The sequence below is a fragment of the Macaca fascicularis genome, chromosome 8 (genome assembly GCF_037993035.2).
Source record: "Macaca fascicularis isolate 582-1 chromosome 8, T2T-MFA8v1.1".
Taxonomy (NCBI): domain Eukaryota; kingdom Metazoa; phylum Chordata; class Mammalia; order Primates; family Cercopithecidae; genus Macaca; species Macaca fascicularis.
This window is the reverse complement of record NC_088382.1, coordinates 153661241-153682685: the sequence shown is the minus strand read 5'-3', so window position 1 is coordinate 153682685 and position 21445 is coordinate 153661241. Positions and strand designations below refer to the sequence as shown.

Below are 21445 nucleotides of genomic sequence, written 5' to 3'. Positions count from 1 at the left end.
ACCAGTCCTATGCCACAGTCAGGTTGTATGGCAGGGAACTCAGTGGGTAGGGAGCAGGGAATTAAGACAGGAGGGGAGTGAGCACAAGCCTGAAGGGCTTTACCCTCTGGAAACACCCAAGTTAACCAGCATGTCTAGTTTGGAGTGAGTCAAGTTCCAGTGACTCACTGAGCCTGCAGGATCTGTAGGGGATCTTGACTTCTAGTGGAGTGTTGAAGCTGTGCTGTGGGTAGGCTGGTTGAGGGTGGAGGGACAGGTCCTGGACCCACAGCCTGGGAGCAGCCTCCACTAAGATGAGCCAGGGGTGTGGACAAGATGGCTTGGGAATTCAGAAAGGGGCACGGAGGAGAGCTATCGATCTCAGATGCCATGTGAAGGTGAAGGATGCAGCACCCAGGAAGCCGCTTGTGACCGTTCTAGAGCAGTGGTGCCAGGGTTCATTGCCAAGCTGCAGAGGAGCAAGGAGGAGGGCATTCCCTCCACGACCTCCTGAGACCTCAGCACACCGAGTCTGTCCTCTCTGGTGCATACCCGCTTCCCTCCCCACTCTCATGGGACCAAGGCCTCTTACCATTGCTCTGGCGTGAGGGAAGGCCTGCTGTTGCCTCACCAAGCCCAGTCGTGAACCCGCTGATGCCGAGCCCGCCTGCCTGAGTCTTGATCGCTGACTTGAGCTCGTGATTCTCCCGAATGAGCCGCACCAGCTTCTTCAGTTCCTCATTTTCCCGCACCAGCCTCTCTATCTGATGCCGAAGCCCCTCATAATTGGTGAGTAGAGACATGCCCTGGGGCAGTGGGAAGGGTGCGGCCTACGGGAGGGCACTGCACCTGGAGGCTGCCCAGGGCCCCGGGCCTTGCCCGGGCTGAAGGAGGGTGCAGAGTCTGCAAGGCTGGCCCAGCGGGCCCTGGGTATTGTGAGGTCAGAGGCTGTGCCCTCCTCCTTGCCCTCTCTGCTCTAACACACTCAGCTCTCCATGCCACCAGGCCTATGCACAGGCCTTGCCCTGGCCTGGAATGTCCTGACCTTTTCTCTCTGGCCAACTTCACCCTCACGGTGCCTCTTCTGTGAAACTTCCTCTCCCCCACCGCAAGTTAATTGCTGCCCGCTGGGTTTCCCCAGCAGATGTGTCCTGCGTCATAGCACTTCCCCCGGTTCCAGTTCCGTGCTAGTTCCTTAACGCTGTCCACTGGCTTTACAGTAAGGTCAGGGATTGTAACACGTTCCTGGAAACCCCAGTGTCCAGCAGAGGGCTTGGCACAAGGTTTGTAGGTAACCAGTAAATATTTGTTGAACGAAAACCCACCACTCCACCTTCCTGGCCAGAATGCCCCTTCCTTGTGATCTTGAACATGCCTGGGTTTGACCTCTCAGCCTTCTCCTGGGATGCTGTGTCTTGAAGGCCTGGACACTCGCCCATGATTGCTTCTGACCCAGGTGCTCAGAGTCTCTATCTTACTGCTGGTCCAGGAGCTCTCTACAACTTGGAGTTTCCGTTTCTGGTGACTCAGCGTTCTCTATTCAAAATCTCCCATCGGTGCCTTCTCTGTACTTGGATCGCTATTCCTCAGCTCCTTGAATTTTCCTGACTTTAGTCCTTCAAGAAACCAAGACTGTATCCCTCACTTGGCTCTAAGAACTCAGGACTCAGTCCTCATCATGCTACCCTTCTCTTAGAGCTATCTGCAGATAACTCTACGGTCCTGACCTCGAGTACTGAGTGAGGCCGTGTCCTAGTGGCCTCCACTGGCTCTGTGGCTGTTCTACCTCAAACCTCTTTTTAGGGCAGGGAGAGGATAGCAAAGTCCAGGTACAGGCCAGAGGGCAGACTCCTGGTAGAATGTGGGAAAGAGGAAGGGGAAGAAGGTCAGCCAGGGCTGGGATCAGTCTGAGTTGAGCATTCTACCTGGACCTCACAATGGGGGGCCTACCCCTACCCTTCCTCTAATGCTTCAGACTGTAATCCTGGCTCAGTCACTCTGGCCCCAGGGACCAGAGTCCCCAAGAACCAGAGTTGAGGTCTCTTCAGTCATCCCTCTAACTTTATAGAGTGTATCTGTTGGGTTTTCCTTCAACATGTGAAAATTAGCTCATCATGGTCTTATTTCACTGTTGGCCTCTTGGGTTGATGCCGTCTGTGATGGTTACATTTTATGTGTCAATGTTGCTAGGCTATAGTGTCCAGGTGTTTGGTCAAAATGTAGCCTAGACATTGCTGTGAAGCTATCATATATCTAGACATTGCTGTGAAGCTATTATGTTGACTTTAAGTAAAGGAGATTACCTTCAGTCATTTGGGTGGGCCTCATCCATTCAGTTGAATCACTTTTTAAAAATTTATTTTTTTAATTTTGAAATTTGTGTATTTATTTCTTTACTTATTGATTTACTTTTTTTGAGGCAAGGTCTCAGTCTGTTGCCTAGGCTGCAATGCAGTGTCACCATCATAGCTCACTGCAGCCTCGACCTCCTATGATCAAGCGATCCTCCTGCCTCAGCCTCCCAAGTAGCTGAGACTACAGGTGTGTGCGACCACACTCAGCTAATTTTTATTTAAAACATTTTTTTGTAGAGATGGGGTCTTACCACATTGGCCAGGCAGGCCTCAAACTCTTGGGCTTAAGCAATCCTCCTGCCTCAGCCTCCCAAAGTGCTGGAATTACAGGTGTGAGCTACTGTGCCTGGCAGAAGAACTTAAGAGTGAAAAAAACCTGAAGTTTTCTGGAAAAGAAGGAATTCTGCCTGAAGATTGTAGCATAGAAATCCTGCCTGAGTTTCCAGCCTGCCTTACAGATTTTGGACTTGCCAGCCCCCACAATTATGTGACCAAGCCCTTAAAATAAATCTCCTAATATAACAGAACTCTGACTGATGCACCATCTCTATTTCCTTTTGTATATGCCAGTGTTGTCACCGACTGTGGCAGGCATTGTGTTAGGAATTGGGGGTTCAGTGCTAGTCATAGCAGGCATTGTCCCCACCTTATTGACTTTACCAGCTAGTGGGGAGTGGCTATGAATTGAATGATCATGTATAAATGCTGAGTTTACCCTGTGATAAATGCTGCCTGGGAGAGGCACTGGTGCTGGGAGAGGGTACAGCAGGTGGGCCAGATCCAGTCGGGTAGTGTGCTTCACCAAAGAAACCAAAAGTGTGGTGGAGCAGAGAATGAGCAGGGTGGGTGTATGTGCTGGGGAGGGATGGAGGGCCCAGGTCGGGACAGGGCCTGTGGCTATGATCTTGATTGATCTTTAAGGAGGGGCATGTGGGAACAGATTGGAGGGAAGAAGCTACTGAGTGGCACACAGTAAGGAGGCCACTGCAGTCATCCAAAAAGTAGTGAGGGTGGCTGGTTCACAGGTGGTGCTGTGGAGGTGGAGACAGTTGGCAGGGCTGAGAAATGTTTAGTGGTACTGCATGGGCTGGTCTTGGAGTTGGCCTGGATGTGGGGATGAAGGCGAGAATGAGGGCAGGATGGCCTTGCAGTTTCTGGCATGAGTGGTGGAGCCTCTGATTATAACAACCCAGTTGGAAGGAAAACCAAGTTTAGAGTGAATATTCGGAGTCAGGTTTGGATGTGCTGGGGAGATCAGGATGTTAAGGAGATGTGCCAGGAGGCAGGGGGTTACTGCTCCAGGTCCCAGAGGAGAACCGACTGTGTGGGCTGGAAAGATACACGTTAGAGGTATCAGCTCCTAGATGGCAACTGGATCCATATGAGCGGATGAGGTTGCCCAGGAATTGGGAACAAATGAGAGAGAATAAGCCTTCGGCCCACAGTGCCTAGCAGAGCCAGGACAAAGCTGCAGAGGACATAGAGCAGAAGTGTCCATAGCGACAGGAAAACTGGAGAAGGCTGAGCTGCAGAGGCCACAGGCAGAGGATATTTCAAGGTTATGTGAAGCAGCAGTGGTGTCTAGTGAGGCTGAGAGGTCAGATGAGACGAAGACTGAAAAAAAAGTGTGCATCAGCTTTAGGGACTTGAAAGTCATTGGTGATGCATCAAGGGCTGTTTGGGGAAGTGGTTTGGCCAAGCCCAGATTCACAAGTCTGAAAAGTGAGTGGGAGGGTAAGGTGGAGACAGGGCACACACATCCCTTCCCAGTGGTTTGGTTGTACGGAGACGTGCAGGCAGAGCTGCAGGCAGGTTCCTCCTTCACTGTTCTCTTCCTCCTCTTGTAGCCTGGTGCCAGGGAAGACTGTGGCCCACCATGCCTCTGCTGCTTCCAGCCCCTCCTTGGAGTCACAGTGCACAGTAGAGGCCCTCAGAAGACCTCCAGGGTCTCCCAGAATGTTAGGCTGCAGCCTCCTGCTCCTTTCTTTGAATTAACCTCTGCCAGGCTTCCTCTTCTCCCCTTACTCTTATTTCCTCTTCATTCGAAATTTCGTTTTCTTTTTGTTATGTTGTATATACAAAGTGTCCTTTGGTATCCAAGTCTATTGGGTTTGAGCTTGGTATAAAGAGTACCACAGGTTTGGGAGTGAGGTCCATCCAGAAATGTATCCACATCCATTTGGATGATATGTCTGGGGCTGGCGTCTTGGGAGTGAGAGACACTGGGCCCTCTATGATGCTCTCAGTCCTGCCCTTCTGAGCTCTTGGACAGAGTCACTTGGGAACAGACCTAGTTCCTGGCTGCAGGGAGGCTGGGCCCGCAGGAGTGACAGGAACCTCCTGGGGTGCACTCGGGGTTTGCGCTCCTCACGGCCCGCCCGTTAGGGGCTCATTGTGAACAAACCTCCAGTGTTGTCCCACTTGCTTTTGCTGAGTCAGATCTCCTCCTTCCTGTCCTGGGTCACTGGCTTGCACAGTTTGTCCCCATTCAAATTTGCTTCATTTGATTCCGCTCAGCATTTCAGCTTGGCAAGGCCTTCAGGGATCTTTGCTCCTTTCTTGGCTTGAAATTCTCTGCGTGTTTAACAAGTTTCCTTCTGAAGCCGTCTTTTCAAGGCATAAAGTTGCCAAAGAACGGGGGCCTGTAGCCGGGAGCCCTCTGTTCCATCCACCTGACAGGCCCTAATGTGCTGCCTCCGTGCTGGGTGTGCTGAGAGGCACCTCCTGGGAAGCAGCCATCCGCTACATGTCCGAGCAGCACTGGCCACGTGAACATTTCAATCCTGCCTGCTGTGGCCATTTTGAACCTCCGGGTCTGCCTGTTGCTGACGAGGAGCTGCCGGGAGGAGCTGTCCAGTCCGTGCTCCCACAGATTCAGTTGGCATTTGACTGCCAGTGCCCTCCGGGACGTCGGCAGTGACTCCTCTCCATTGCTCTCCTACACTTCAGATGATGAAAGGGCCATGGCCGACATTACTGAGTGCTTGTTGTATACCAGGCACTGTTGTGACAGGCGTAACAAGCCCCCGAGGCAGGTAGTACCCCATCCAGCAGGCAGGGCCACTGAGGCACGGCCATGTCAAGTGCCTGGGCTCTCCCATGGGCCCTGGGTCTTTCAACATTTTCCCAGCTGTCAGGGTCAGGGCTTGGTGCAGGCAGCCTAGTCTTGCACTTGCTCTTCTTGCCTCTAGTCTCACCTCTTTTGCTTCAGCCTCTCTCTGCACAGCTGCCAAAAGTGGGGGGTGTGTCTTTCTGCCACCCCACTGGAGCTAGGCTCTGCCCAGAGGACGGACTTAGAGTGATGTCTCAGGAGAGGACAAGGGCCACAGCAAACTCTGCTCTGCATCCCAGAGCCCAAAGCACAGGCCCTGGCACATGGTAGGTACTCAACAAATATATGAATGCATTTTTATTCAACCTTTTTCTTCTTTCTAAAAGAATTGCACCATGAAGCTGGAGAAGAAGCTGCTGTATACCAGCAGTTGAAACAGACAGTATAATAACTGGCTTCTGAGTGTCTGAGGACATGCCCTTGGGTTTCTGAGGAAACCAATATCCCTTTGATGAGTCTGGAGGGCCCTGGGGAGGCAGACAGTCCCCAGGAGAGGAGGGAGAGCTGCTGGTCTACCTGGGGTCCTGCCAGCCAGGAGCTGGGAAGAGCGGCCTCAGAGGAAAGTCTCCTGAGGTCTTGGCTAGAAGTAGAGACTTTTGGTAATATGAACTTGGTCGTCAACCCCAGGGGTCATCCAGGTACCCCTCATGAAAGGCTCAGGGACGAAAGGCCAGGGGCAGAGACCGGGGGGGCTTCATCAGGCGCTTTGGAGCCTTGCTAACTTCTCTGTATTGTTGGTTCCTTTCTGCTGTTTACACAGCATTATTTGGATGGCAGCAAACAGCGTTTGGTGGGGCAGAGCAGCGGGTGGCATTCAGGCTAGGGGCTGAAGACCAGGAAGGGTGGAATGAAGAGCAGGTGGACACCAAGGCCTGCTGGAGGTGTGTGGTTGGGCTTCCAGGCCCTCAGACTCCGGAAACGACCATGGACTTGGCAGCTTAAACAATAAACGTTGATTTTTCACGGTTCTAGAGGCTGGGAAGTCTAAGGTCAAGGTGCATGCAGACCTGTTGACTGATGAGGACCCTTTCCTGGAGTGCAGATGTCTGCATTCTCATGTCCTCACGTGGTGGAGTAGAGAGAGGAAGCAAGCTCTCAGTGATCTTTCTGTGAGGCTACACCCTCATGACCTAATCACCTCCTAATGCCATCATATTGGGGATTAGGATTTTAACACATGCATTTTGAGGGGGGACACAAACATTTAGTCCATAGCAGACTCCAGAGTCCCAACTTCAGACCTATGTTACCCCCTGACCCCAAACTTTGGTTAATTCCTACTCTTCCTTCAGACCTCAGCTTGTGTGTTGCCCCTCAGGGCCCCCAAAGTCTCCATCAGTCCTCATCAGAACGGTGCCCACCCTTCAGCTGTAGCGCAGAGGAACAAGAAGCACCGCTTCCCAGCTTCCTCGCTGTGGGCCTGGGGCAGGCCCCCAACCTCTCTGTGCCTGTTTCTTCATCCATCCAGTGGGGATACCTTCCCTCCTCCTGCTGTCATTGTGAGTGTAAGATGCGGTGATGCGTGGAAGACAGCGAAGGCAACCACTGGCAGAGTAAAGCTCAACACACCGTCCCATCAACCCATAGATCTTGAAAACCTGGTAGGTGCCAGGCATATCGTGGGTCCCACAGGACACAGCGGGGAACAGCCAGACATGTGGCAGCCATTGCTCTCTTTCTGGCTCTGTTTATATTGCCAGGAAATGCCCAGGGCAGCCAGGCTGGAAGTTGATCGGGGCACTGAAGAGCACTGGGGTTAGGGGGCCCTAGGATCTGACAGGCCGGAATAAGGGTCCCCACTCTTCAGTTGGTGTTGAGCACCATCTCTTACCAGTGCAGGGAGCACAGCAAAGGCTCTGGAGCTGGCATTCCAGAGGACAGTGGGCACTTGGAAGATGGTCAGTGTGGTGGCCTGTGCTCTGTGCGGAAGGTGGAGGAGGGGACGGGGGCAAGAGCGGAGGGGGCTGTCTGATACGGAGTGGTCGGGAGGCCTCCTTGACAAGGTGCTGCTTGGGAGCAGACCTGAAAGAAAGCAGGGAATGAGAAGCGGCAAAGCCTTCCAGGCGGAGGGGACAGCCAGTGCAGAGGCCCTGGGGTGGGTGGCAGGCTTGGTGTGTATTTGAAGACCGTCAAGGAGGCCAATGAGATGGAGGGGAATGAGCCACTGTGGGGAGGGGATGGCCGGGCCAGAGAAGCATGGGATGGGGTCTGAAGGCTGAGATGAGCGTCTTGGATTTTATATTCAGTGACATGGAAAGGCTATGAGGGTTTCTAGGGAGTAGGAGGAGCTACCCTCTTTCAAAGAACTGTCCTAATTTTTTTTTTTTTTTTTTTTTTTTTGAGACGGAGTCTCGCTCTGCCGCCCAGGCTGGAGTGCAGTGGCCCGATCTCAGCTCACTGCAAGCTCCGCCTCCCGGGTTCACGCCATTCTCCTGCCTCAGCCTCCCGAGTAGCTGGGACTACAGGCACCCGCCACCTCGCCCGGCTAGTTTTTTGTATTTCTTAGTAGAGACGGGGTTTCACCGTGTTAGCCAGAATGGTCTCGATCTCCTGACCTTGTGATCCGCCCGTCTCAGCCTCCCAAAGTGCTGGGATTACAGGCGTGAGCCACCGCGCCCGGCCGAACTGTCCTAATTTTTAACAACCAGTTCATACGATTATGACTGACAAGTCCTGGGGCTGCAGGGTAGTAGCCTCTGTTAGGTGGCTCCAGTCGACTACCAGCACTTCTGTAGGTGCTCAGTAAATCTCTGTGGAGCAAACACAAGTGGCCTGCCTGGGCCTGCCTGCTTCCCTTGCTCTGAGGCCTCAGGGTAAAGTCCAGGCCTCCTTGCTTGCTCCTCTCACTTCCTGTATCTCCATCCACCTTCAGCAGCTCACCTCGGACTTGTGGATGCTGTTCCCTCTCCTGGTAGCTTTTTTTTTAGACTGAGTCTTGCTCTGTCACCCAGGCTGCAGTGCAGTGGTGTGATCTCGGCTCGCTGCAACCTCTGCCTCCAGGCTCAAGTGATTCTCGTGCCTCAGCCTCCTGGGTAGCTGGGATTACAGGCGCCTGCCACCATGCCTGGCTAATGTTTGTATTCTTAGAAGAGACGGGGTTTCGCCGTGCTTGCCAGGCTGGTCTCGAACTCCTGACCTCAAGTGATCTGCCCACCTCGGCCTCCCAAAGTTCTGGGATTACAGGCATGAGCCCCTGTGCCCAGCGTCTTGGTAGCTTTTCAACCATGCCCATTCCATTCACCCCAGGAGCTGGCCCTGCTCCCAGTCTGTGCCTCGCTCCTGCTCTGGGACACTGGGTCTGACTTGGTGCCTCTGTCCCACCCTTGCTGGACCCCACAGCTGAGCGCCGACCTGTGAGGCACCATCTCTCAGATTAGTCTGTTCCTGAGTGGAGAGTGAGTTGGTCCTCTCCCCAGCCCTCAGCTCAACTGAGTCCACATAGACTCTAAAAAAGGAATTTTCATCAGCAATCTCTGTGAACACAGGGAAGGTGACAGAGGGGCTTGTTTAGGCCCCAGCCTGGGGACTGGTGTTTAAATCCAGCCCAGTCTTCCACTGGCTGCGTGGAGTTGGCAGTGTGAGGTGCCGGCAGGTGGGGCTACTTCACTTGTGGCATGGGGGCAATGGCACCTATGCTCAGTTTGTCCTGAGCGTCAGAGGACATCTGGTAGGCGCTGAGGCCAGTGAATGCCTGGTCATGATTTAATTTTTGTAAAACTAAAACTGTCCCCATTAAACAATAATTCCTGCTTTCCCCTCCCCACAGTCCTGGTCCCCACCATTCTACTTTCTGTCTCTTAAGACTTAAGGGGGGACCCTATGCAGATTTTTTCCTTTTTTTTTCGGAGACAGGGCCTCGACCTCCTGGGCTCAAGTGATCCTGCCGCATCAGCCTCCTGAGGACTACAGGCAAGCACTATCATACCCAGCTAATATTTTATTTTTATTTTTTGTGGAGACAGGGTTTCATTTTATTGCCCGGGCTGATCTTGAACTCCTGGCCTCAAGCGATCCTCCTGCCTTGGCTTCCCAAAGTGCTGGGATTACAAGCATGAACCACCACGCCGGCCTTTGTGGTGGTTGTTGTTGCCCAAGCTGGAGTGCAGTGGTGCAATCCCGGCTCACTGCAGCCTCGGCCTCCCAGGCACACGTGATCTTCCTGCCTCAGCCTCCTGAGTAGCTGGGACTATGGGCATGTGTCACCACACCCAACTAATTCAAAAAAAATTTTTTTTTTTTTTTTGTAGAGATGGGGCCTTACTATGTTGCCCAGGCTGGTTTTGAACTCCTGGGCTCAAGCTATCCTCCTGTCTTGGCCTCCCAAAGTGCTGACATTATAGGTGTGAGCCACTGTGCTGGCCCCATGCAGATTTCTGTTGCTCTTTTTTTATGTATAGTTGCCTCCTTTCCAGAACTCTGTCGTGGAACTATGTTCAGCTTCTTCAGCTTCCCCAACCTTTGATTTTTTTCTCAGGGAGATGCCACTGCTTTGCCTGGGACTGTTTTCTGTCACATGGCCTGAAATGTGCCTCTAGGCAGAAAGCCAGGATGATCACAGTGCTCCTATCTCAGGGTCACAGTCCTGTGCTGCCTGTTGCAGCACAGGACAGTTTTACAAGATGTTTGCATAATTTCTGAAAATCATTGTTTCATAACTTTTTTTTTGAGACAGAGTTTCGCTCTGTTACCCAGGCTGGAGTGCAGCGGCGCAATCTCAATCTTGGCTCACTGCAACCTCCGCCTCCCAGGTTCAAGCAATTCTGATGCCTCAGCCTCGAAAGTAGCTGGGATTACAGGCATGCACCACCATGCCCGGTTAATTTTTGTATTTTTGGTAGAGACAAGGTTTCACCTTCTTGGCCAGGCTAATCTCAAACTCCTGACCTCAAGCGATCCACCCGCCTTGGCCTTTCAAAGTGCTAGAATTACAGGCATGAGCCACCGTGCCCAGCTGTTTCATAACATTTTTTAGTTGTTTGTAGTAGAGTATGCCTGTAAATCCTAGTTCTCTCTTAGTCCTTTGTGGCTGGAAGTCTCCATATTTATTTAAAAAATTGATTGTCCTGCATTGGTTTGTAGGAATTCTTTCTTTTTTTTTTTTTTTTTGAGATGGAGTCTCGCTCTGTCGCCCAGGCTAGAGTGCAGTGGCCGGATCTCAGCTCACTGCAAGCTCCGCCTCCCAGGCTTAGGCCATTCTCCTGCCTCAGCCTCCCGAGTAGCTGGGACTACAGGCGCCCGCCACCTCACCCGGCTAGTTTTTTGTATTTTTTTTAGTAGAGACGGGGTTTCACCGTGTTAGCCAGGATGGTCTCGATCTCCTGACCTCGTGATCCGCCCGTCTCGGCCTCCCAAAGTGCTGGGCTTACAGGCTTGAGCCACCACGCCCGGCCAGGAATTCTTTTTACATTTTGATGGAAATCCATTGTCTGTTGCATGTATTATGAATATCTCTCCCAGTTTTTAACTTGTTTTCTCAATTTAATTAATTTATTTTTGAGATGGGCTCTAGCTATATTCCCTAGGCAGGTCTCAAACTCCTGGACTCAAGTGATCCTCCTACCTTGGCCTCCCTTATTTTTATTTTTCAATTTTATCTTTTGATGAACAGAAGTTCTTAATTTGAATAATGTTGAATGTTTTTGTAATTAGTGCTCTTGTGTGTCTCAAGACAGAAGTCGTAAAGTTTTGCTTTTGAGATTTATATTCTTCATCCAACAATGGTGGATTTTTATTTTGAAATAGTTACCCAGTTTCATCTTTAAAATGGGTGTGGTTCTATTGTTAGCTTTTCTGTTACATTCCTTTTTTTTTTTTCTTTTGGTCTATTCTTGCATTAATACCACACTGTTTTAATTGTTATTTTTTATAATATGTCCTGATATCAGGGCTAGCCCTCATCTAGAATCTTCTTCAGAAGAAGTGTCCTGAGTATTTGTGTATTCCTGTTCTTTTACTTTCCTGTGTCAATTTTAGAATCAGCTTATTGGGATCTTTTTCTGTTTTGGAGATCTTTTTCTTTTTTGGAGATCTTTTTCTCCAAAAAAAGATCTGGGATCTTTTTCTTTTTTGGAGATAGGGTCTCACTATGTTACCCAGGCTTTTCTCAAACTCCTGGGCTGAAGCAATCCTTCTACCTCAGCTTGCTGAGTAGCTGATACTGCAAGCATATACCACTGTGCCTGGCCTATTGTGATTTTTATTGGACTTACGTTGAATAAAGATCAACTGGTATGAGATTTGCTTTTAAAATTAAGATGCCTCTATTTAAAACTTTTTATTATGGAAAATTTCAAACCTATTGAAAAGTAGAGAAAATAGCCTGAAGGACTCACATGTATTCATCACCCAGCTTGTACAATTATCAGCATTTTGTCAATCTTGCTTCATTTATCTCCCTCTTGCCTTTTTTCCCTAGAGTATTTTAAAGCAAATCCAAGACACTTTATTGTTTTATGAGTATTTCAGTATGTATCTCCAAGAGTAAGAACTTTGATATTTAACATAACAACGACATTATTATCCCTAACAAAATCAACACTGAGAATCGACACACACACTTGTGTATATATATTTAGAGATGGGATCTTGCTATGTTTTCCAGGCTGGTCTCCAACTCCTAGGCTCAAGCAATCCTCCTGACAAAGTGTTGGAATTACAGGCACGAGCCACTGTGCCCAGACTTTTCTTTTCTTCTCTTCTCTTCTCAAGATGAAGTTTTATTCTTGTTGCCAAGGCTGGTGTACAATGGTATGACCTCAGCTCACTGCTACCTCTACCTCCTGGGTTGAAGCGATTCTCCCACCTTAGCCTCCCGAGTAGCTGTGATTACAGGCGTGCGCCACCACATCTGGCTAGTTTTGTATTTTTAGTAGAGGCGGGGTTTCACCATGTTGGCCAGGCTGGTCTTGAACTCCCGACCTCAAGTGATCCGCCTCCCTCAGCCTCCCAAAGTGTTGGGATTACAGGCGTGAGCCACCACGCCCAGCCTGTATTTTGAATTAAATTTATATTTTAAAAACTAAGGTTCGGCCAGGCCCTGTGGCTCATGCCTGTAATCCCAGGTACTTGAGAGGCTGAGGGTCTCTGAGGTAGGAGCGTCGCTGGATTCCAAAGGTCCAAGCTGCATGAGCCATGACCATACCTCTGCACTCCAGCCTGGGCAATAGAGTGAGACTATCTAAAAAATAAAAACTAGAAATTAAGGTTCTGTGAATGGTAAATTGTCATACTTTTTAAAATTTAAAAAACCTATGGGTGGTAGATTCTTTTAGACTTTGATTATCTTAAAATGCTTTTATTTCATTCTTCTTAAATAGTAGTTTGCTGAGTAGTTTCAATAGAGTTCTGGATTGAAAATTATTCTCTGCCCCCAGCCCAACCCCTCTGCATTTTGAAGATATTATTCCATGGCCTCTCAGCATTTATTGTTTTTGTTTTGTTTTGTTTTGTTTTAGACAGGGTCTCCCTCTGTCACTTAGGCTGGTGTGCAGTGGTGCAATCACTGCTCACCCCAGCCTCGACCTCCCAGGCTCAAGCAATCCTCCCACCTCGGCCTCCTGAGTAACTGGGACCACAGGCTTGTGCCACCACTCCCGGATAATTTTTTTTTTTTTTTTTTTGGTAGAGATCAGGGTCTCACCATGTTGCCCAGGCTGGTCTTGAACTCCTGAGCTCAAGCAATCCCTAAGCCTCAGCCTCCCAAAGTGCTGGGATTACCAGCATGATCCACCGTGCTCAGCCCAGCATTTATTGTTGTTAATGAGTCTGTCAGTCTAATCGACCTTCCTTTGTAACTTGCCATTTCTTTCTGGGATTTTCCCTCTTTCCCCCACATACATAATGAGGTTATTGTTCTTTTGCAAAGTTTTTATTGGCACATATATAGAAAAGTGCACAAATCACAAATGTCGGTCTATGAATTTTCCATATTCTTGCTTTAGAGGATTACCTACACGAGTCATTTCTCCACTCCACGGCTGAAAGATTTTTGGATTGTTTCCAGTTTTTGCCTGTTACAAATAGAGCAGCTATGAACGTTTCTTTTGTTGTGTTTTGTTTTTGTTGTTGTTATTGTTTTTCAGATGGAGTTTCGCTCTTGTTGCCCAGGCTGGAGTGCAATGGCACGATCTTGGCTCACTGCAACCTCTGCATCCTGGGTTCAGGTGATTCTCCTACCTCAGCCTCCCGAGTAGCTGGGATTACAGGCGTGCACCATCACGCCTGGCTGATTTTTTTTGTATTTTTAGTAGAGATGGGGTTTCTCCATGTTGGTAAGGCTGGTCTCAAACTCCTGACCTCAGGTGACCTGCCTGCCTCGGCCTCCCAAAGTGCTGAGATTACGGGCGTGAACCACCACATCTGGCCTAGCTATGAACATTTTTACACAGATCTTTTGTTAACACCTGTTTGCATTTTGGTGGGGGATACACACCTCAAAGTGAAATTGCTGGGTCATAAACTATGTATATATTCAGCTTTAATTGACATTGCCAAAGAATTTTCCCTAATCAATTTACATTTCACCAGCAGCATATAAGAGATCTTGACTGGGTGTGTTCGACTCACTGCAACCTATGCCTCTCAGGTTCAAGCGACTCTCCTGCTTCAGCCTCCCGAGTATCTGGGACTACAGGTGCAAGCCACCACACCCAGCTATTTTTTGTATTTTTAGTAGAAATGGGGTTTCACCATGTTGGTCTCACTGGTCTTGAACTCCTGACCTCAAGTGATCCGCCCACCTCTGCCTCCCAAAGTGCTGGGATTATAGGGTGAGCCACTGCACCTGGCTGGGCTAACTTATCTTTTTGATTTTTAAAAGAATTTATTTTTTGTAGAGATGAGGTCTCACCGCATTGCACAGGCTGGTCTCGAACTCCTGGGCTCAAGCGATCCTGTCTTGGCCTGGTATTACAATCACCTGGGATTATAGGTGTGAGCCACCATGCCTGGCTGATTGGCTAATGTTTTGCTTGGAATTTTTACATATATGTTTATGGAGATATTGGCTTGTAAATTTCCTTCCTTTTAATGAGCTTGTCAGAATTTGGTATCCGTGTATCAGTGTTACACTAGGTGTATTAGTTTATTGTTTTTTTTTTTTTTTTGAGCTGGAGTCTAGCTCTGTCGCCCAGGCTGGAGTGCAGTGGCGCGATCTTAGCTCACTGCAAGCTCCGCCTCCCGGGTTCTAGGTGTATTAGTTTATTAGCATTGGTAAAGTCCATAAACAGAATAGCTTAAACAGCAATATTTGTTCTTCACAGTTCTGGAGGCTAGAAGTCTAAGATCAAGGTGTCTGTAGGGCCTTGCTCCCTCAGAAGGTGCTAGGGAAGGATCTCTTCCAGTCCTCTCTCCTTGCTTCTGGTAGTTCCTTGCCTTGTGGCAACACAGCCCAGTCTCCACACGGCATTTTCCCTGCGTGTGCGTCTGTGGTCAGATTTCCCCATTTTATAAGGGCATCGGTTATGTTGGATTAGGGAGCCACCCTATTGCAGTCGACTTCATCTTAACCAATTACATCTGCAACAACCTTATTTCCAAATGAGGTCACATTCGGAGGTACTGGGGTTTAGGACTTCAGCATATTAATTTGGTGGGGGCACCATTTACCTCACAATGCTGGGCTCGTAAAATGAGTTGGCGAGTTTTATGAGATGAGCATCACCTTTTTATGTAAGTCTTGGTAGGTTATGGGTTGATGTCTTACCATTTTAGAACCATTTCAAGCGTTATGTATTCGACATTACTTCTTCCCCATTCTTTCTACTCCTTCTCAGACTCTAATTACGGGTATTTGTGACCCTCCTCCCCACATTCTCTCATACTGTGTTCTCTATCCATTCTCTTTCTTCTCTTCGTGAGTTTTAGGATATTTTCTATCAACCTGTCTTCCAGTTCACCAATAGTTCACTTCTGACTTGTCTAATTTGCTTAAACCTATCTCTTGAACTTTTGGTTTCAGTTAACTGTGTTTTTCTATCAAAGAAGCTCAATTTAAGCCGGTGCAGTGACTCACGCCCATAATCCCAGCACTTTGGGAGACCTCATCTCTATCCAAAATAAAAATTTAAAAAAAGAAGCTCAATTTGAGTTGGGATGTGGTAATCCCATCACTTCAGGAGGTCGAGGCAAGAGGATTGCTTGAGGCCAGGACTTTGAGACCAACAATGGGCAACAGAGTGAGACCCCCGTCTCCACAAAAAATAAAAATAAAAAATTAGGCTGAGCGTGGTGGCTCACACCTGTAATCCCAACACTTTGGGAGGCTGAGGTGGGTGGACCACTTGAGCTCAGCAGTTCAACACCAGCCTGGACAACATGGTGAAACCCCATCTTTACAAAAAATACAAAAAATTAGCCAGGGGTGGTGGTGCAAGCCTGTGGTTCCAGGTACTTGGGAAGCTGAGGTGGGAGGATCCACTTGTGCCTGGGAAGCAGAGGTTGCAGTGAGCCGAGATTGTGCCACTGCACTCCAGCCTGGGCGAAAGAGTGAGACCCCATCTCAAAAAGAAAAAAAAAATTAGCCAGGTGTGGTAGTGATCGCCTGTGGTCCTAGCTACTTGGGAGGTTGAGGCGGAAGGATCTTGAGTCCAAGCGGTTGAGGCTGCAGTGAGAAACAAAAGAGAAGAGAAGAGAAGAGACATGAAAGGAAAGAGGGAGGGAGGGAGGGAGGGAAGGAGGGAAGAAAGGAAGGAAGGAAAGAAGGAAGGAAGGAAGGAAGGAAAAGAAAGAAAATAATTAAAGAAAAGCTCGATTTGATTCTTTTTTTTTTTTTTTAAACAGGGTCTCACTCTGTCACCCAGGCTAGAGTACAGAGGTGTGATCATGACTGACTGCAGCCTCAAACTCCCTAGCTCAGGTGATCCTCCCGCCTTAGTCTCCCGAGTAGCTGGGACTACAGGCACAAACGACCATGCCTGGCAAATTTTTGTATTTTTTTTTTTGAGACGGAGTCTCGCTCTGTCGCCCAGGCTGGGGTGCAGTGGCCGGATCTCAGCTCACTGCAAGCTCCGCCTCCTGGGTTTACGCCATTCTCCTGCCTCAGCGTCCCGAGTAGCTGGGACTACAGGCGCCTGCCACCTCGCCCAGCTAGTTTTTTGTATTTTTTAGTAGAGACGGGGTTTCACCGTGTTAGCCAGGATGGTCTCGATCTCCTGACCTCATGATCCACCCGTCTCGGATCACTTTGGGAAAGTGCTGGGATTACAGGCTTGAGCCACCGCACCCAGCCTTGATTCTTTTTATAAAATCCAATTGTCTAGGGAAATTCTCCACATTTTCTTTCACTTTTCTCCATTTCCATGTGTATTTTTCTTATCCACCATATTTATTTAAAGTCCTTATTTGCTATCTTTAATTTTTGAGTCGCCTCTAGGTCTGTTTCTGTTGTCTTATTTTTCCTATTGGTTTTCAGTCATAGGGTCCTTTTTTTTTGAAAGGCCTAGTAATTTTTAACTGAATGACAGGTGTTATCTATAAAAAAATTGCAGAGTTCGTGGATAATACATTTTTCCAGAAAGCATTTGCCTTGTCTGACTACCTTCGACCATTAGAGGCACAGCTGAGCGGAGTCTGGGTTGTGGTTTTGCTGAAGCTCTGTCTGGTTCACATCTGCCCCTGGGCCAAGCCCTCTAGGTTTCTACCTGAGAGCCTGGGGTCTCGCCAGTGATCCTTCGCTGGGTGGGTCCTGATTGAGAATCCCTGTCTCCTGAGTGCAACAGCTGTGAATCACACAGCTGCAACTCTTTCCTCACAGTCGAGGGCTCTCTCTTTACATCTGCTTATTACATTCCTGCTCAGCTACGTATATTTAAGTGTTTTAGAATATTTTGTCTTGGCTGGGCGTAGTGGCTCATGTCTGTAATCCCAGCACTTTGGGAGGCCAAGTTGGAGGATCGCTTGAACCCAGGAGTTTGAGAGCAGCCTGGGCAATATAGTGAGACCCTGTTTCTACAAAAATAAAAATAAAATTAGCCAGGCATGCTGGTGGGCACATATAGTCCCAGCTACTTGGGGGACTGAGGTAGGAAGATTGCTTGGGTCTGGGAGGTTGAGGTGCAGTGGCCCATGATCTGTGTCCCAGTCTGGGTGACAGAGTAAGACCTTGTCTCAAAAAAACGAAAAAAAAAAAAAAAAAAAGAATTTTGTGTAGCAAATTTTATGTGTTAAGAGTGGGAGTTGGAAAGACACACGCACACGTATGTTTATTGCGGCACTATTCACAATAGCAAAGACTTGGAATCAACCCAAATGTCCATCAGTGACAGACTGGATTAGGAAAATGTGGCACATATACACCATGGAATACTATGCAGCCATAAAAAAGGATGAGTTTGTGTCCTTTGTAGGGACATGGATGCAGCTGGAAACCATCATTCGTAGCAAACTATCACAAGAACAGAAAACCAAACACCGCATGTTCTCACTCATAGGTGGAAACTGAACAATGAGGTCACTTGGACTCGGGAAGGGGAACATCACACACCGGGGCCTATCATGGGGAGGGGGGAGGGAGGAGGGATTGCATTGGGAGTTATACCTGATGTAAATGACGAGTTGATGGGTGCTGATGAGTTGATGGGTGCAGCACAGCAACATGGCACAAGTATACATATGTAACAAACCTGCACGTTATCCACATGTACCCTAGAACTTAAAGTATAATAATAATTTAAAAAAAAAAAACATTCATGCAAAAAAAAAAAAAAAAGAGTGGGAGTTGGTTGCTTCAGTTACTGCTGGGAAAAAAAAGAGTGGGAGTTGGGATCTCAGGTCCCAACTCTTGGGACTCAGTTCAGTCCACCATCTTGGCTGGAAGTTCTCCGAAGAGAACTTCAGAGAAGTGAAGGAGTTTAAACAGGGCAATGGCATAATTTGATTGTTCATGAAAAAGATCCCTTTGTGGTGCTGAGGACAGATTAAGGGCTGCTATAGAGGTGATCATGGCCTTGCCTTCAGAGAAGGGCATAAAGTTGAGAGGTGATCAGAAGATAGAACCAGCAATGGCCAAGGGTCATGATAGCAGTTGGGGTAGAGAGGAAGATTTTGAGCTTGGTACTCGAGTCCTCCCAGGAAGCTGTGGATACCAGTGAAAAGCTGGCCAGAGTGGGAGGCAGGAGTTGCACGAGAGCCTCGGGTTTGGAAATTGCAGTGACAGGGCCGGAGATGTGGATGACAGAGTGAAGCGGGTCCAGAGGGCGGAGGGCCCGCAGAGACAAGAGGCACTCTCCACCAGTGAAGAGATGGGAGTTGAGAAGTTGGGGGTGGTATTTGCATTTTGGGCATTCTGAAAAGTCTCCAGTGTGTCCTACGAGCCTTAGACAAAGCAGACATTTGGGAGACATTTGTAGAGTGTCTTGGTGCCAGCATGAGCCAAGCCATCCTGCTTCCTGGTAAGCAGCATCTGGGCCCTGGCGGAGGAGGGGCCACCTTGAGAGCCTACAGGGCTGGGACCAAGTCCCCCAGGAGTCCCTCCCCTCCCCGCTCCCACTGCCCCTAAGTCCGGGTCTCCCTGCCTGCACCATCACCATAGTCCTCACTGATCTTCCTGCGTCTACTTAAACCATTTCAAGGATGATCACTGCCTACAAAATACAGTTCAGACTTTTGAGCTTTTTACTTACAGCCTCGACTGGCCTCCTCAGCCCCTGCGACTCTCCTATGAGTCCTCTCCTTCTTCTACCTGCTTCCCCAAATGTGCCTCCTGCATTCCCTGGGCTTTAATGCTGCTCTCTGCACTCCTCAGATGCTGACGCTGCGCCAAGGTCCAGCAGAGAACGGCGTCCTCTGTGCCTGGTGAGGGCAGTGAGCATTCGTGCTGTGAAAAGGTCATTCCTTCCTTTCATGTTCGATGCCTGTGGTGTGCCAGGCCCTGGACTAGGTGCTAGGCTGGATGTTAAAACTCACAGGGCACAGTCCCTGTTCTGAAGGTGCTTCCAATCCGGAGGTGCCGAACAGTGGCCCCGGTTAGCCAGAGGCAGTGGAATGGGGTTCCCGTGCCGTTTTCACCTGAGCTGGGGTCCACAGCTGGCTCCGACTGTCTGTCAGGGTTTCAGCTGGCACCGTTGACTGACGGCATTGCTTTGCAGGGTGGGGAATGGGGTGGAGACTTGAACATTTTGTTCCATAGATGTCTGTGTTGTTTAATCTTGAAATCAAGTGTGGGTTTAATATTTGCTTATGTACATAACTGTTTTTTGATTGAAAAATAAATTCTTTTATTTAGGTCTCTTTTTGACTTTCATATAGTCAGTGACCTGTGTCAGCGCTCCTTGTGAATCCCCCGGGACAGGCCCATGCTTGAACAAGCCTGTGGCTGCTCATCGTGGGGGAGCGTCCACACCCTGGGGCGTCGTGTTAAGAGGGTGCTGGAAAGGACTTCTTACAGGATTCGGCTTGAGTAATCTGGGGGAGGGTTTAGGGAAGCAGGAGTTTGCTCTGGATTGGTGCTGTCAGGAAGCAGGCATCATTCTGCAATTGGGAGTCTCAATGCATCGTATTTGGAAGGAGGACAGACTAGAACCAGGCCAGAGCTGTCAGCCGTGAAGAGGCAGCAGCCACTCAGACTGTCCCGGACAGGGCACTGCTTGCCCTTTTTACAGCTTGGACAGTGCCCATGTTTTGTCTGTGTTCAGACGTGATGACAGAGGGGTCCTGCTTTTGTATTGATTCATCATGGTGGCAGAGTAGTCTGCTGTTGCTGTTCTATGAAATTTTAACCAGGAGACACTGAGGGCTCTATCTGTGAGTGCCAGGCCGCTCCTAGCAACACCGAGGCCTCTATCTGTGAACGCCAGGCCGCTCCTAGCAACACTGAGGCCTAGAAGATAGGACCAGATCAGCTCCCAGGTGTCAGCGACTGGTCTTCTTTCTACCTGAAGAATCAGTGTGGTGGCCTCACAGTTACTACAGGTGCGTTCAGCCTCATGACTCCATGTGAGCACCCCCTGCCGATTCATCTGCCCGGACACATCACCAGGTACTTGGACTCCTCATTTCACTCCATGGCTGGGACACAGCAGATAGCAGACCTCTCAGTTGCCAGACACATCCCAATGGCCTTCGGCTGCGCCCAGCCTGGCTTAATTGGTGCCTCCCAATGCTTCTGGAGGCATCTGTGCTCCCAGCTCCTCTCTGGCATGTCTCAGCATCTTGTGGCCCACTTCACCTGTTCACAGCCCCCATGGCTTCCCCTGTACAGTCACCTGTTCACAGCCCCCATGGCTTCCCCTGTACAGTCTCTTGCCAGACTCATCTTCCTAAACACAAACCCAGCTGTGGCCCCTGCCCGAGTGCCCTACACCTGCAGGATAGGCCCAAGCCCTCCTGTGTTCAGCCCTGCCCTTCTCTCTGGTGGTGGGGGTCTTTGCTGTAGATCCTCCGGCCCCCTGGCCCTGCCCCATTCCCCAGGGACCCTCACTAAAGCCTCTCCCTCTCAGCCCGGAGTTTGTGTCTGTCTCGAACTCCTCAAGAAAACACTGTCCTGCCACATTTCACTTGGCAGTTATTCCTGAGACCACCCCCTGCCCCTGCACTGACGTTCTTGTTAGCCACATAAACACTTTTTTCTACTCTTTCGTATAAAATCTTGAGGGGTCTGGGATATAGAACTAGGCGGGTTCTTTCTCCTCCTCAGCATGCTGGAGCACAGGCAGGCACCTAGAGGAGGAACTGTACCTGCTCAGGAAACGGCTGGAAGGGGAAGTGGGGGAAGGGGGAGCCGTGTGGCCCACTTGCTGTTCAGCATGTGATTAGCCGCTGCAGAGGGCAATGTGGACTCCAGGAAGTGGCCGCGTGGCTGGGAAGGCAGCGTGTGTCCCCACGCTGTAGGGGGCTGCGGCAGGGAGCACACTCATGACTCAGGTTGTGCAGGGTCAGGGCCCCGGGCTGAGAGGCAAGGGGACAGCAGGAGGGCAGCTGGAGCCACCAGTGGACAGATGGCAGGGGCCGTGTACCAGGCTAGGGAGCGTGGACTTCATCCTGAGGGCACCACTGAGGGTTTTAG

At 49.6% G+C, this 21445-nt stretch overlaps 1 protein-coding gene and 1 long non-coding RNA gene across 2 annotated transcripts in view; one reads left to right on the top strand and one right to left on the bottom strand.

Moving 5' to 3' along the window:
• The window catches only part of SPATC1 (spermatogenesis and centriole associated 1), a 38977-nt gene extending 37910 nt beyond the window's left edge, over window positions 1-1067 (bottom strand). Inside the window, exon 1 of the mRNA XM_045399351.3 lies at window positions 572-1067. Within this exon, the coding sequence (XP_045255286.1) occupies window positions 572-782 (211 nt within the window). The 5' untranslated portion in view covers window positions 783-1067. The remainder of the gene's footprint in view (window positions 1-571) is intronic.
• On the top strand, window positions 421-19669 carry LOC135964842 (uncharacterized). Its single transcript, XR_010577586.2, has 2 exons — window positions 421-768; window positions 19187-19669. It is a non-coding gene; the product is annotated as an uncharacterized lncRNA (long non-coding RNA).
• Window positions 19670-21445: the final 1776 nt, after the last annotated feature.